Source organism: Pygocentrus nattereri, chromosome 19 (assembly GCF_015220715.1).
Source record: "Pygocentrus nattereri isolate fPygNat1 chromosome 19, fPygNat1.pri, whole genome shotgun sequence".
In the NCBI taxonomy this organism is placed as follows: domain Eukaryota; kingdom Metazoa; phylum Chordata; class Actinopteri; order Characiformes; family Serrasalmidae; genus Pygocentrus; species Pygocentrus nattereri.
The window spans coordinates 15,234,727-15,248,707 of NC_051229.1; the positions used below are offsets into that span (position 1 = coordinate 15,234,727).

Sequence of the window (13,981 nt, forward strand, 5' to 3'; positions counted from 1 at the left end):
TAAAAAACTAATTAGATTAGCAAAAGGATTTAAATATATATTCTTCATCTAGGATTTTCTTATTTACATTGAGTGTTTTGTTCCATCCATTCTTACAGGTTGGTGACAATGACTTGGTCTACATCTCCCACAAGGCTTTTACAGGGTTGCTGGGTCTAGAGGATCTGACGATAGAAAGATGCAACTTGACTTCCATCTCTGGCCAAACACTGTCCTACCTACGCAACCTGGTCACCCTTCGACTACGTCACCTTAGCATCTCCTCCCTTGAGGACCAAAATTTCCGCAAGCTATCTGCTCTCAGGGGACTAGAGATTGACAACTGGTCGTACCTGGAGTACATATCCCCCCTTTGCTTCCAAGGCCTTAACTTGTCTTGGCTGTCCATTACTTACACCAACATCACTGCCGTTCCTTCTGCTTCTTTCCGCAACCTTGCTTACCTAACATCTCTTAATCTGTCCTACAACCCTATATCTGTCCTGGAACCATGGGCATTCAAGGATCTGATAAGGCTGAAAGAGCTGCACATGGTCAGCACTAACCTGCAGACAGTGGAGCCTCATGCTCTGGGTGGTCTGAGGCAGATCCGAGTGCTCAATCTGTCCAACAATGAGCTGGTCACTCTGGAGGAGCGCTCTTTCCATTCTGTCAACAGCCTTGAGACTTTACGAGTTGATGGGAACCCTCTTTCTTGTGATTGTCGGCTTCTCTGGATCCTGCAACGCAGACGTACCCTGAACTTCGATGGCAAGATGCCTGTGTGTGCTGGGCCACCTGAGGTACAGGGCAACATGCTGAGTAGTTTCACAGATTCAGCGCTGTTTGATTACTTTACCTGTCAGAAGCCCAAGATACGTAACAGAAAACTTCAGCAAGTGACGGCACGTGAGGGCCAGTCGGTGTCCTTCTTGTGTCGTGCTGAGGGTGAACCAGCACCTGCCATCATCTGGATCTCACCGCAGCGGAGAAGAATCACTTCAAAGAGCAGTGGCAGGATCACAGTCTTGCCAGGCGGAACTCTGGAGATCCGTTATGCCCAGGTGACCGACAGCGGCACATACATCTGCATTGCCAGCAACGCAGGTGGCAATGACACCTACTTTGCAACACTGACAGTGAAAGGACAGCCACTGGACTCGGCACTGTTTGCCAACCGCTCACTGTATGCAGTGGACTTTAATGACACGGGTCTGAACAGCACACGTGTCTTCCTTAAGTTCACTCTGGACCTCACCACCATCTTGGTGTCCACAGCCATGGGCTGCATCACCTTCCTGGGTGTGGTGCTCTTCTGTTTCCTGCTGTTGTTCGTGTGGAGCCGCGGAAGGGGCCAACGCAAGAACAACTTCACAGTGGAGTACTCCTTCAGGAAGACGGAGGGCCCCACTACTAGTGGAACCTCCGGAGGGACCCGCAAGTTTAACATGAAGATGATATGAAACAACGCAGCCAGGGGCCCCCTGGGGGAGGCATGAACACCCAACACAAACACACAGCGCTGACTCGCAGAACCACACACAGCAGAAACAAAACATGAAGAACATCCTAGGTCAAGATTTGATCTTAGGGTCTGATGTGGTTAAGCTTACTTTGATCTCACTGCCTTCGGAATTAATACTTTGATTGCAGCTGATTGTACCGTATATAATGTGGCCATAAGTCACTTTTTATAAATTGTTTGGATATTTGGTAATCTTTGAATTCTAAGCTAAATGATAAGTTTCCTTTCCCTAAGCTTCATTTGCTTGAGTGGTTGGTTGCCACTGTTCCACAGTTTTGAAGATACAATATTCTGTTATTGCTGATGACGATTTTGTGAATGCACAATCCGAACAGCAATTCTGAGGAACAGGACCACCAACTAAATCTAAAGCTGTATTAATAAATTTCAAATATAGTAGCTTAAGAAAAATGGCATGCAGATGTACTGTTTAGAAATTCCAGTTTTGAAAATAATCAATTCACATTTTAAAAAAAAGTTTTCCATTAATGCTTCCAAAATTCAACCCCCGCCTAGAACATCATGTCATTAAGACCAGAACCTAATGAGAACGTAATGTTTGATTACAAAGAAAATTAGCATTAAAGCATTAGCCTTAACAACAAAAATAATAGAAAAGTAATGCACTACAAGCCACTGAATCATCATTTACAACAACAAGCTTGACATTGTGTTGCGTCTGCGATTAGGTGCTGTGTGAGTTGGGGCAAGCACATTGGCCGCAACACTGTGACTGCACTGCTGCTAATGCAATACCGTGGTACTCTTATAGCAGCACTGCAACACAGTGGGTATAAACTAACGTGCAACCAGGACCTCAGGGTCTGGTTAGGAATCCAAGCCATGGGTACTGGCTGCACAATTAGTGGATGTACAGTGCTTAGACCAGAGTGGAGGAGGGCTGGTATGGGGGACTTCATTACTTCCTATCCTCTCCACCACCAGGCCTAAGCACAGGCCGACGACCCATAAGCCTTCATGGGGGGAGGCTTCCCAGGGCGTCAGGGCCATTTGATGTCAGACGCATGGTGTACACATACACAAAAACACATGCAAACATACACTCAAGCCATAAGCATTTACTGTCAGGCACAGCTCAACAGAAAAATTATAGCTTTATTTATTTACAATGATGAGCAAATGCATAGTGCTATGCAGGGAAAGATGTGACATGCACACAAGCTTTCCTCACCACACTAGAGCTTCTCATGATTGCATTTCAGCTAATTGTACAATAATAATGTAACCAGAGCACATTTTATTTTTCTATTATATCATTGTACAGACTTTTGTGTTTGATTAACTGACTTAGTAATTAATTAATTATTATGTTAATTGAAATGCATGTTTTGTTCATGGTTGTTGCCTTAGCCTCACCATGCACATTCATTTAATTATGTTAATTGCTTTTTTTTTGCAGGCACTGGCAGTATTAACATCAAGTGTAATAACAAATTATATTGTTTATTTCTGAGAGTTTTTAATGGGTAGATAATGTTATGAAAGCATAGTCAGGTGGAGCCAGTTGGAACAATGCTTTGAAGATAAAAACGAGCATACATAACAGCACTATAAACATGTCATAACACCATTTGACGCCTTTTAATGTCATCATTAGTTGACTTAAGGCTCAGTGGTGTAGAGAATTTCAGTGTTATTTCATATAGGCTCCAACAAATACTTCTTATATGTCACTAAATGCATTATAACACACACAAAACATATGAGAGGGGTGCTTGGTGACATCACCTCCGCCCCAGTCTCTGTTCACTTTCTCTGACACTATTGGCGGCCCGTGTGCGAAAGTCTCTGCTTCTCCTGCCCAGTCTTAACCCCCCATTATTCCACATTCCCCACACCCCGACTGGGTCTCAATGAGGGAGGGGTCCCTGGCTGGTGACCACGGATGTAAATGAAAATCATGACACCCATCTAGCCCATGTGTATTTGACTGTAGAAGGTATTATCTCTTTATATGTTTAGTTTTGGTATGTGTTTCTTACCTAATTTTAATGGATTTATTTGTATTAATGTTTTGAAATCACCAGTTGTTAGCCAGATTTTGTTTAAGAACTATCTGTTCTCAATACTAAACTGTTACCACATACCACATTTGGGAAATTGATAAGAAGAGGGAATACATGATAAAATACGATATTATATCAAGACTGCTCAAGTGCTGCCTTTATATGCTAAGGAAATGATGAATACCCCATAACCCCCAGTCAAAGTTGTGTGTGAACCAGTCATAGCTTCAAGAACTTTGGAATTAATTGTGAAACACACCTTTTATCATGGGACGTCTTTCATTATCAGTGGTCAATGGGGAAGAAATTTTTTGTTTTTCTAAATGCAACTGACATTCTATGTCCAAAGGTTTATAGACACCTGTTAATCCAATGTTTCTTCTGAAATTAAGGGTATCAATCTGGAATTTGTCCCCCTTTCCTGCAGTAACAGCATCTATTCTTATGGGAAGGCTTTATGTTAGATATTTGAACATTACTTTAAAATGCATTCAGCTACAAGATTAGTTGGAATAGTTGTGCATAACAAATGCCACTCCAGCTCATCCCAAAGGTATGGAATGGAGTCCCATTACTTCATAGAATACAGTTCCACTGCTCCATAGCCCAATACTGGGAGGCTTTATACCCCTCTAGCTGATACTCTGCATTGGGCATTGTACACTTAGGCTCATGTTCAGCTGCTCCAGAGCATCCCATTATATTGGTCAATGCTTTATGCAAGCTGTATGTACATGACTTGTGTCAGGCATGGGTGTAGTTGGCAGTATAGCTGAATTCACTCATTAGAAGGGCTATCTGAATATTTTTAGATGTAAAGTGTACTTTTAGTAATCACCATTTAGGCCATGGGTTTTGCTTTCATGTCTGCTGGTCACATGATGCAGATTTTTACAATTGGAAAAAACATTAGATACCACAATAGCTAACTAGCTAACCATGTTTTCAGCTATAAATCACTTGAAGATAAAGATGACCCACCCGCCCTTTTCAATACCATTATTAATAAAGCCCTTGTCAGTTTAGCCTCACCATTTTCCCTTGGGGAATGCCCAACACCACCGTAATAGCCATTCCATCACTTTATTAGCACAAGTGAAGTTTATTTATTGTCATAATAATAAAATACTTTAAAATTGCTTAATCAAAACATTTGTTTCGGTCTGTTTAAAGTGGGTTTTACATAGTAAACTTATCCAGCTGTTATACATGACTGCTGGTACAACGTTTATTATTTTCCTCTGCTAATTTGCTAGTTCGAAAGCTAAAGACTTCACAGTTAGCATCAAGAAAGGCAATGCAACAAGGGTAATAGACACACAAAGCAGTTATTCACAGAATATACAAACATTCTGTTCAGACTTCTCAAAAAATGTTCTGCATGACAAAGTTTGCATGGCTAGCTAATTAGAGTTAACTTAAGCAATGCAGGGGAGTAATTGGGGAGTCAAAGTTGGTGAGGGCATGTTTAAAAAAGAATTGAAACAGGACAATTGGGATATGTCATTCCAAGAGCAGGTAAAAGCAGCATAAATTTGGAATCAGAATAAATTAAAAAGGCCATGGGCCTTGCTGTGGTGCGCTCCCTACAGGCATACACACAAAGGTGATGACCCCTTAACATCAAGTCACTGACGATCTTCAGCTGACTTGCATAAAGACGTTTTGAATTTAATATTTCAGTCCTGCATGGAGGTACTAAAAAATCCACCTGGGAGCTGGTGTTGAGAACAGATTGACAAACCAAAGAGCCACGGGTATACCAATGATGATGATTCTAGGTAAACATATCACTCTTTTTGGTGCCCACCCCCTTTCCACATTTTTTTTCTCTTTTGTAACCTAGTTAAGTGTTCTCAGACCTCACCGACATCATCAGCAGTGAAGTAGGGTGGAGTGTGCTTGTTGTGAGTACAGTCGATGTTGTCCTTGTGGCCTGTGACTTGATGTTGTTTGTTCGGTTGGTTGTTCAAGTTCGTTTTCTAGTTTCTTAGCTCTTTCTGTTAGCATTAGCTCCTTAGCCGTGCAGTCAGTCACTGTGTGTAGGTGTGGTGGTGAAAGGAGAGAAAGGAGGCTCAGCCGGGATGTGAAGCCACGCCCTCCCGGCATCACTTCTTATGGACACTTCTTTCCCGCAGCGGCATCCAGGGACTCTGTAGTGACTGGAATGCTACATTTCTGTCATACCTGTATCGAATTTCCTATTCACACTTCAGAAAATAGAACACAGTGCGAAATATTTGAAGCAGATTGCTTTAGATTGGTAAGCTTGGTGAATTCAGCTCCAGGGGAGATAATTATGGGTTTTTAATGCAGTATGACAGCAAGAATTTTTTTAGCATGCTAGCATGATGTGTTCCCTCTTCTGAAGTGATGCATATGCACCATGAAAAAAACATGTAATGTCACACGGATATTTAAGATCGGATGTGTGTGATCGTATATGAAATTATCCTTAAATGCAAAGCATTGGGTCTGCTAAAAGACAGGTACGTTCATGGGCCAAGAGAAATCGTGACGAGCCGAACTCTGTTCAGACAGAGCAATATCCTCCTTTGAGCATTCAACGGTTTTCAGTTTTCATCAAACGCACTCAGTTGAGTTGTTCCATTTCTGTCACTGACTCTGTTCTGCCCCCTACCGAGAGTGTGTTTGACTGACAGACCGGAATCCCTTTGACCTCCATTCCTCTGTCTCTCTCCCCGCCCCTTTCTCTAGCCCCCTCTCTCTTTCTGTTTCCACTCTGTCTCTGAGGACTGAAGCTCTGACACCTGCCTCCCAGACACACATTTTGCAGCAATAACCAAAGATGTAGGCTATAGAGGAGCTGAAGGACTTCAAATGTTCCACTAGTTGAGTTTGGAAATGACAGGCATGTTTACAACAATGACTGTCTATTCTGAACCAGACACCTTGCTCAGTATATGATTATTGATATTAAAACTGGCCAACCTGGTAAAAGAATGTCTGTAGTTGGGAAAGGGTTACATCTATGTGGAATGGAAAATTCACAATTAATTAAGCAATTAAAGAACTGCTCAGAGAAAATGTATCATTTTATATATCATTTTCTGTTATCAACTCAGAATTCAGTGTGTTTCCAGTTTATTAGCTAAACCTACTTTTACCTGCACTCACTGACCATTTCATCAGAAACATCAACAGTACATGTACTGAGGGTAGGTACATGCTTAAAAATGAAGGTGCTACAAAGGGTTCTTAGGAGTGGTGCTGTTTAGTATCACCTAGTGATAGTGTGCAAAATCCCCCCTGATATTTGGAGGTCTCATGTTAGCTGACTACTCCAGCACTGGCTAACTCAATCACAGTAGCACCACTCAATGGCAGCAAAATGGTCTTAGTTTAGAAACAGTCTTTTCTAGTTTAATAATGCTGTCATTTGCACATTAATTGAGGTCTTACATGTCTCTTTTTTGTCTTCAGTTTGACAAATTAGTAACAATTCACTCATTATACTAGTCTCTTGGGAAATGGGGCAGGTTTTCAGATTTTCAAATATGCTACAGCACATTGTAAAGTTTTTCAGAAGTGTCCAAGGTATAGTTACAGTTGGAGGGCTATAAAGGACCAACTGGGAAAACCAATTTGCTACAGAACCACATTGAGGCAGATCAGTGCTGCAGCTCCAGTTAGTTAAGACTACCCCAGACAGAATTTGCTGACTGTGCCTGAAGAAAGCTTAATCATGGCCTTTTCCTGAATGTGTATTTGAGAGTCTGTTTTACACTAATGGACAACAAAATATCTTCATTCAGGGGGTCTAAGAGGTTAATTAGAGGGCCCCAGACCACCTGGGACTGGCTTTATTTTGCATCTTGCCTACTAAGACAACATATTTTATATTTTATACATTTTTGTTTTAAGACTTGATTTTTTTAGTATTTTTGTTTAAATCTGTGAACCTTAACAAAAAATTATTAAAGCATATATACTGAAATATGCAGAATTGTAAGGCTAACAAGTTAGCTAGCCTTTGTCTTTTTGGCCCCCAACCCATCATTTGGCCTCCCAAGGCAGAAAGTTTGGGTGCCAATTTCACAAAGAAAAAGTTTTTTTTTTCACAAAACCTAATGTCCAAGCCAAGAACCATTTAGGAAAGAATCTATGTCTTTTTAAGAGTGTTGTTGTAGCTAATAGACTGGCAATTCACTGTACATAGTTGATACAGAAGTGAGCAGAATTTTTATGAAAAGATGGCAGAAAAGCAGCTGTTAGTTGTGCCAAACTAAATATCATGTTATGAATTTGCAATAGATGACACACGTTTTCCTCATGCTGGCAGTCTAGTCTCAGAGTAACTTTTCTTCTCTGATCTTCAGAAAGTAGGTCTAACACTCCCTCGCCCCCTCATCAGTCTGGCCTCGCCTGCAGTCTCCTGCACACACACATACAGGGAACAGAGGACCCTGCTGTATCTCTCGTTCTCTCTCACACACACACACACACACACACTCATGCATACTTTTTCTCTACACACACACACAAAGATGCAGGCACACATAGGCAGCAACAGGACACGCTTCTCACATGTACTCATTACCAGCAGTCATCTGCAGACAGACACCACAGGACACCACTTCAGACTCTCAAGCACTCCAGCTAGTCAGCTGCAGTCTAATGGCTCAAATAAAGGCCTTTTTGATATTTATGCATGCATTCCTTTCATCTCAAGGTCACAGGGTGTTTTACTCTTTTATTCAGGAGACATTCTGACCCACGTTTATTAAACGCTAATGCAGTGAGGTCATCAGTATTCCATCATGTATACCCTCTAAAAACCTCTCATTCAGAGGTGCTGAGGTTCTTTTCTTTCTGAGATAAGAAAGGGATCCAGCTTATTTTCAATGTCACGGTAATGATTTCACAATGATAACCCAGCTGCATGGATGAATATGCTATCAGGCTTGCATTAGCTTCCATTTTAGCAAAGCTTTTCTTTAACGTGTCTGGGCGGCAGATGTAAATTCAAAGGGATTCCGTTTACATTAAAGAAGAATGGCGAAGCGTGTGGGCTTTTGAAAGGGGAAACAGAGCATCTCCACATTGAGGTTTACATTAACCTCATCTTCACAACGTCTGTCTCCCCTTAACAAGAAAGGGGGAGAGAGAGAAATTGTTAAAAGGCGTTCTATACATTTTAATGACATAAGATAAATGATAACAATGTCCTCTCCAGATTGATCAGGCGTTGAAAATTACTCCACTGCTCTCTGGTGGTGAACAGCAGTAATACAATGCATGTCCTCATGAAATCGGAACGATTTTCTCTCCCTGTTATCGAATTTTCTTATATAAAGCTCATTACCTGCCATATGCTCTAAAGTAGTTTTACACAGAGCAAATTATGACTGTTAGCCTCAACGAATATTCTAACTCTGCTATCTCTACATTTAGCGAACCATATTAGTACATTTTGGGGATGAAATGAGCATGGACAGCTAATAACAGGAATCGGTTGAATGAAGGGAGTTTTCGGATTTCAGATTTCTCCTCTTACACTAGTCTTTTTCACAAGCCAAGTCTTTTCTGAACCAAATGTATGTCAAAAATTACACTAAGCTAGCCCTACAGCTAGCCCTGAATCTGTTAGCCTAACAGTGTCTGTTGGAAAAGTCAAAACAATGCTAGTAGCTTTGTTGCTATCCGTGAAAAAACATCCTGACAGAAAATAGAGTAGGTTTACAAGAAGAACACGAAGAAGTGCCATGATTTTGGTGACACATTTACTGTTAATATTTGTACTTATGAGAAATAAATCTTGATAAAGAGATTCAGGAATGCTACTCTCAAAATGGTTTTCTCTCTTGTGCATTAGCAGATTTGATCTATGCATGCCTTTCTTTGAGATCTCCCTGAAACCTGCCGAGCACACCTGTTATTGTGAAGAATCTCATTTAATGTGCTTTAAGCATACTGTGGGATTGGATGAACAAATAATAATTATCCAGGATATAAATCTTTATGAATAACAGCCATATGTGCACGATTAGCCACTGGTGTGATGTGCGTTGATTAAAAAGATTTTGTGTGATTCTCAGAACTACTATAGCCTACTACTATTTGTATAGAAATCCTTTGTCTTCCTGGGACCAGTGTGTTGCTTTGAGCTTTTTCTGACTTTACGATGTTTATCTGCTTTTAATATGTGATTGCAAGCAATTCATACTGTGATTATAGTCTTAAAGCCATTCTGTCTTTTACAGGCATTATTCACTGTGGCTTCTTGCTCTTCCTGGTCTATAGTGATAGAGAGGATTGATCTGTGACTTGACCGCTGCTACTGATCTCTCACTCTCTCTCTCTTTCATCATAATCCAGTCCTGCTGATAAAGAGAGAGCCACACTCAGTGCCACAGAGAAACTAATAGGCCTACTAAATGCAGGAAAAGTGCCATAGATACTGCCACACAAGCAGAGAAAATAAAACATGAAGTCTAATCATTAGAGGATTTGCCATTGATATTTCATTCAAGAGGATGAGCCAAAATGAAATGTCTATCACAACAGTGCCACAGATACACACTTGCTGATATGTTGGATGTATAGGCGGTATCATTGGCTTTAGATGTATAAAATAGCCAACAAAAAAAAAATTGTCACTCTAAAAAAACTACACACACAGCTTTATGGTGGTCAGTTGATCTGCAGTCATACAGTACCACAGTTTGTCTGAATCTCAGACGCCCCCCCTGCTCTCTATGTACTGCTCTACATACAGTGTCATGCAAAAGTCAGAGACCACCCTTTTGTTTATTTCGTTTCCACTCAAACGGCCATTAAAGACAAATTAAGAGATATATTTCTCTAGATAATCCACTTGAATAAGGAAGGAAAATGTCAAATGAAAATCAGGAGCTTCCAAAACTGGAGATCAAAAAATGAACAGATATAAAGAAAATGGGATATACAAAGAAAAACTTTGTAGACCATCAAAACGGTCCCCATCAGATAAACAGTACATATACAGTTCTGGAGAGCGACTGTTGATATTTGAACTCAACAGCAAACCAAATACACTCCTCCAAACAGTGCTCCTCAAGCCCCACCCCCCAAATTCATGGATAAGAAGGCGAACAACACTAAGCTAACAAACTTTTTATTTTACGTCTTCATGGCTATAAAACCCTGTGCTGTACAGACAAAATACCATGATACAACTTGAGAGCAACCAACCACACAGCAAACCATGTAACTAACATTAGATAGATTGTGAGTTAGCAAATTGTTGCTAGAATTGCTGCTACGAAGCTAACCAGTCGCTAACACAAACATTAGCAAACGGGACAAAACAATACTGACCTACTGGTTCTGTAAGACAACAAAACGTGAAGTTAATGTTACCCACCTGTCAAGCAGAGACAGGGCAACCTCCTCATCCGTTTTCATGCCATTCAGCTTTCTCAATAAAACTGCTTGTTTTTTGTCAGCTTCTTGTTCAGATTTTCCACCTTAAGTGGTACAGCAGTTACATTTAGGCACCTCAGGTGCAGAAAGGAACTGCTGCACGATTTAAAGTGGAATGAGAAATTGCTAATAGGAAGCCAACTTTAGCCTCATCAACTTCAAGGAAGATTCAGCGGAGGAATATTTGAAGGCTTTGTCAACTTTGAGGAATATTTGGAATATTTTTCACCTGAATGTTGTCTACTGTACTCTGCTATCATGCGGTCACTGTCTTTGTCTCTTGGGGAGGGCAAAACAAAAGGTGGGGAGGGCCAACATGTTCGCAGGGTGGGACTAACATGCACACATGGCGGGACTGGCTATGAAAACAAAAAACAGAGAAGCTAGGATTTCAACACCAACAAGGCCTGCGACCTCATTCTCTGCTCAGGATGCCTTTACTCCACTATATAGTTGCATAGAAAATAGTTTGCTGCTATATTAATGTTCAAATTGTCCTCTGTAGAACCTTTAAAGCTTTCATCTTTGCGATAGATGCTCCACTCTCTGCAGGTGTTTTTAAACTCAACGCTATAGGTCTGAAAGGATGTGTAGCTGTGAAGAGGCTGTCACTGATAAAACAACGGACTGACCACTCCTGTGCCCAGACATCAACATTGTTGAAGATGTTTAGGATTACTTAAATTAACAGAGTAAGAAAATGCAATCAACTTTGAAGACTGAACTTTCTATTTCTGCAGATTTGTTTGCAAAATGGAAGCTGTAATGAACGCAAAGAGTAGAAAAAACTTATATTCAGTTGGGGAGGCCACTGTGTAAAGTTTTCCTATTTTCCTGATGCAGTTTTGACTGGGAATTAAATAAATGAAGGGTGATCTCTGACCTTTCCACGATACTGTAGGTCACAAAAGTATGGTGTATTAGTTAATTCCCAAAGGCATCTAACTTAATGCACTATTTGGATGTAGAAATCATCATGGATTATGCAGTACACTAAGGAGGAGGGAGCCATTTGAGATTCAATTGTTGCAAATATCGGGGCCATATTTAAAAAATATTCCTAATACAGTTTTAAGCTTTATTATGTGCCATTACAGTGTATTTATAAGCCTTGCTTTATCACATTGGCCTACATGTATGTATTCTTTCCCATGCCATTCAGGGACTGTGTTCAACAGTACAGTAAATTGTATGTATGTGAGAATCGCATGCCACTTTGATTTGGATCGATCGACTGATCGATTTCAGCTGTGCATATATTTCATCCAACCCCACGGCAGCTTGGTCTTGTCTTGAATAATGTGTTTTCTAAGCATATGTTTGTTTTATACTGTTTGTCTTGTAACGAACAGAGAAAAAAAACACCTTTTATTCATAAAAGCATGTTGTACACTGTGGACTGTCTCTCCGTCCTCTTTTATACATGTGTTTGTGTAACTGGGCACCCCTTTGGTCTACTGTACACACATGGCACCCAATTCATTAACACATGGCCCAAGAAACTGTACTTTATTCTGAAATGTGTTGTTTTGTTCTGTTTTCTGTTAGCCACCACAAGATGGCAGTGTTGAGCTATAATTGAGCCCCAGCCTTTTCACTTTAACCTATTCATGTCTTACTACTAGACTTATATGTATGATAAGCAATGATACCACAGAGCTTGTTCTCATTGGTATAACATGATGAAATTTGGTGTGGCTATACCTTGGATGAATATCTAACAGTGTTCATTTACATTTTTTGATTGCATGTAAATTTCCCACTTGATTCCCGCAATCAATTCTATAGTTTTGTCATAAATCAGTAGTTCCATGACCAAAACTAGATTTTAAGTAAAGTGATCAGAACTCACATTTTAGCCACTTATGTTGAAAATAAGTGCAGGTAACTGAAAGAAAGAGGTCACATATTTTTTTCCAATTGTTTCTTTATTTAATTAACCAAAACACACAATTGATTTATTTACCCATACTAGTCATTTTAAGTTCATTTATGTTCTGTAACAGTTATTACTCAGTTTTTGCCTTCTTTAAAGGACGCAACACGTGAACCTAAGTAACTGTACAGGCCCTCTGGTACCTATGAGATTAAGACCGGGAGATTAGACCCTCAGAGAAATGACAGTGCTCTGCTTCTACATACAAACACACACACACACACACACACACACACACACACATATATATATATATATATATATATATATATATATATATATATATATATATATATGTGTGTGTGTGTGCGTGTGTGTGTGTGTGTGTGTGTATGTTTTTAAGAAAGGCATGCATAACTGGGCAGGTTACTTCAGGAATGAAGAGATGGTCAATTTAATGATGAGATTTTAGATTGTCAATCCTACAGTCCTACAATCTTTGGTTCCCCACAGGCAATCTCATAGTGCAGATCATGTGTGCGACGATCTTGTGTCTACTTGTTTCACCTGTCTGTCTATCTGTCTCTCTCTCTCTCTCTGTTTATATCTTTAGCTTGTCTCTTTTAGTGAGTTCCTCCTGTTATTTTCCATTCACACCCAGCCATGTGTGTTTGTTTAATTAAGCAAGGTTGTAACCTTAAATCAAACAATGCTACCAGTACTTACAGCCAGGCCTGTAGCTATTAGCCTGTAACCCTGTTCTACACATAAGTGTATGTGAATTAAGACTTGACTTCAACAGGGGGGCACCATTTAATTGTTCCTACAGTGTCCCCTTGTTTTTGGTAAGAGAGAGAAAGAGCAGAAGATTTTGTTAGCAGCGTAGGCACTTCTTTGAGAATAAAGCTGATATTATGACTGATATGGGAATAGTATGGTGGCTGTATGAAACCGTGACTGGGTTTAATTATTCTGTGCTGCAATTCTTCCTCCAGGCATTCAATCCCAATACCCTGAGTGAGAAGTGATGTCAAAGAACCCAACAGATGGAGTGAATACAGGAAGGGGGGCAGGATGTATGTCAGGGAGGGTGTTTGCATAGCTCTCTGTGCAAATATAATTCACTTTTCACTCCTCGTTTTGTAGATT

At 40.3% G+C, this 13,981-nt stretch overlaps 1 protein-coding gene across 1 annotated transcript in view; it reads left to right on the forward strand.

The window, feature by feature from the left end:
- Nucleotides 1-12,353, forward strand: part of LOC108427150 (leucine-rich repeat and immunoglobulin-like domain-containing nogo receptor-interacting protein 3) — a 78,131-nt gene extending 65,778 nt beyond the window's left edge. Inside the window, exon 3 of the mRNA XM_017697102.2 lies at nucleotides 99-12,353. Coding sequence (XP_017552591.2) covers nucleotides 99-1,442 — 1,344 coding nt within the window. The 3' untranslated portion in view covers nucleotides 1,443-12,353. The remainder of the gene's footprint in view (nucleotides 1-98) is intronic.
- Nucleotides 12,354-13,981: the final 1,628 nt, after the last annotated feature.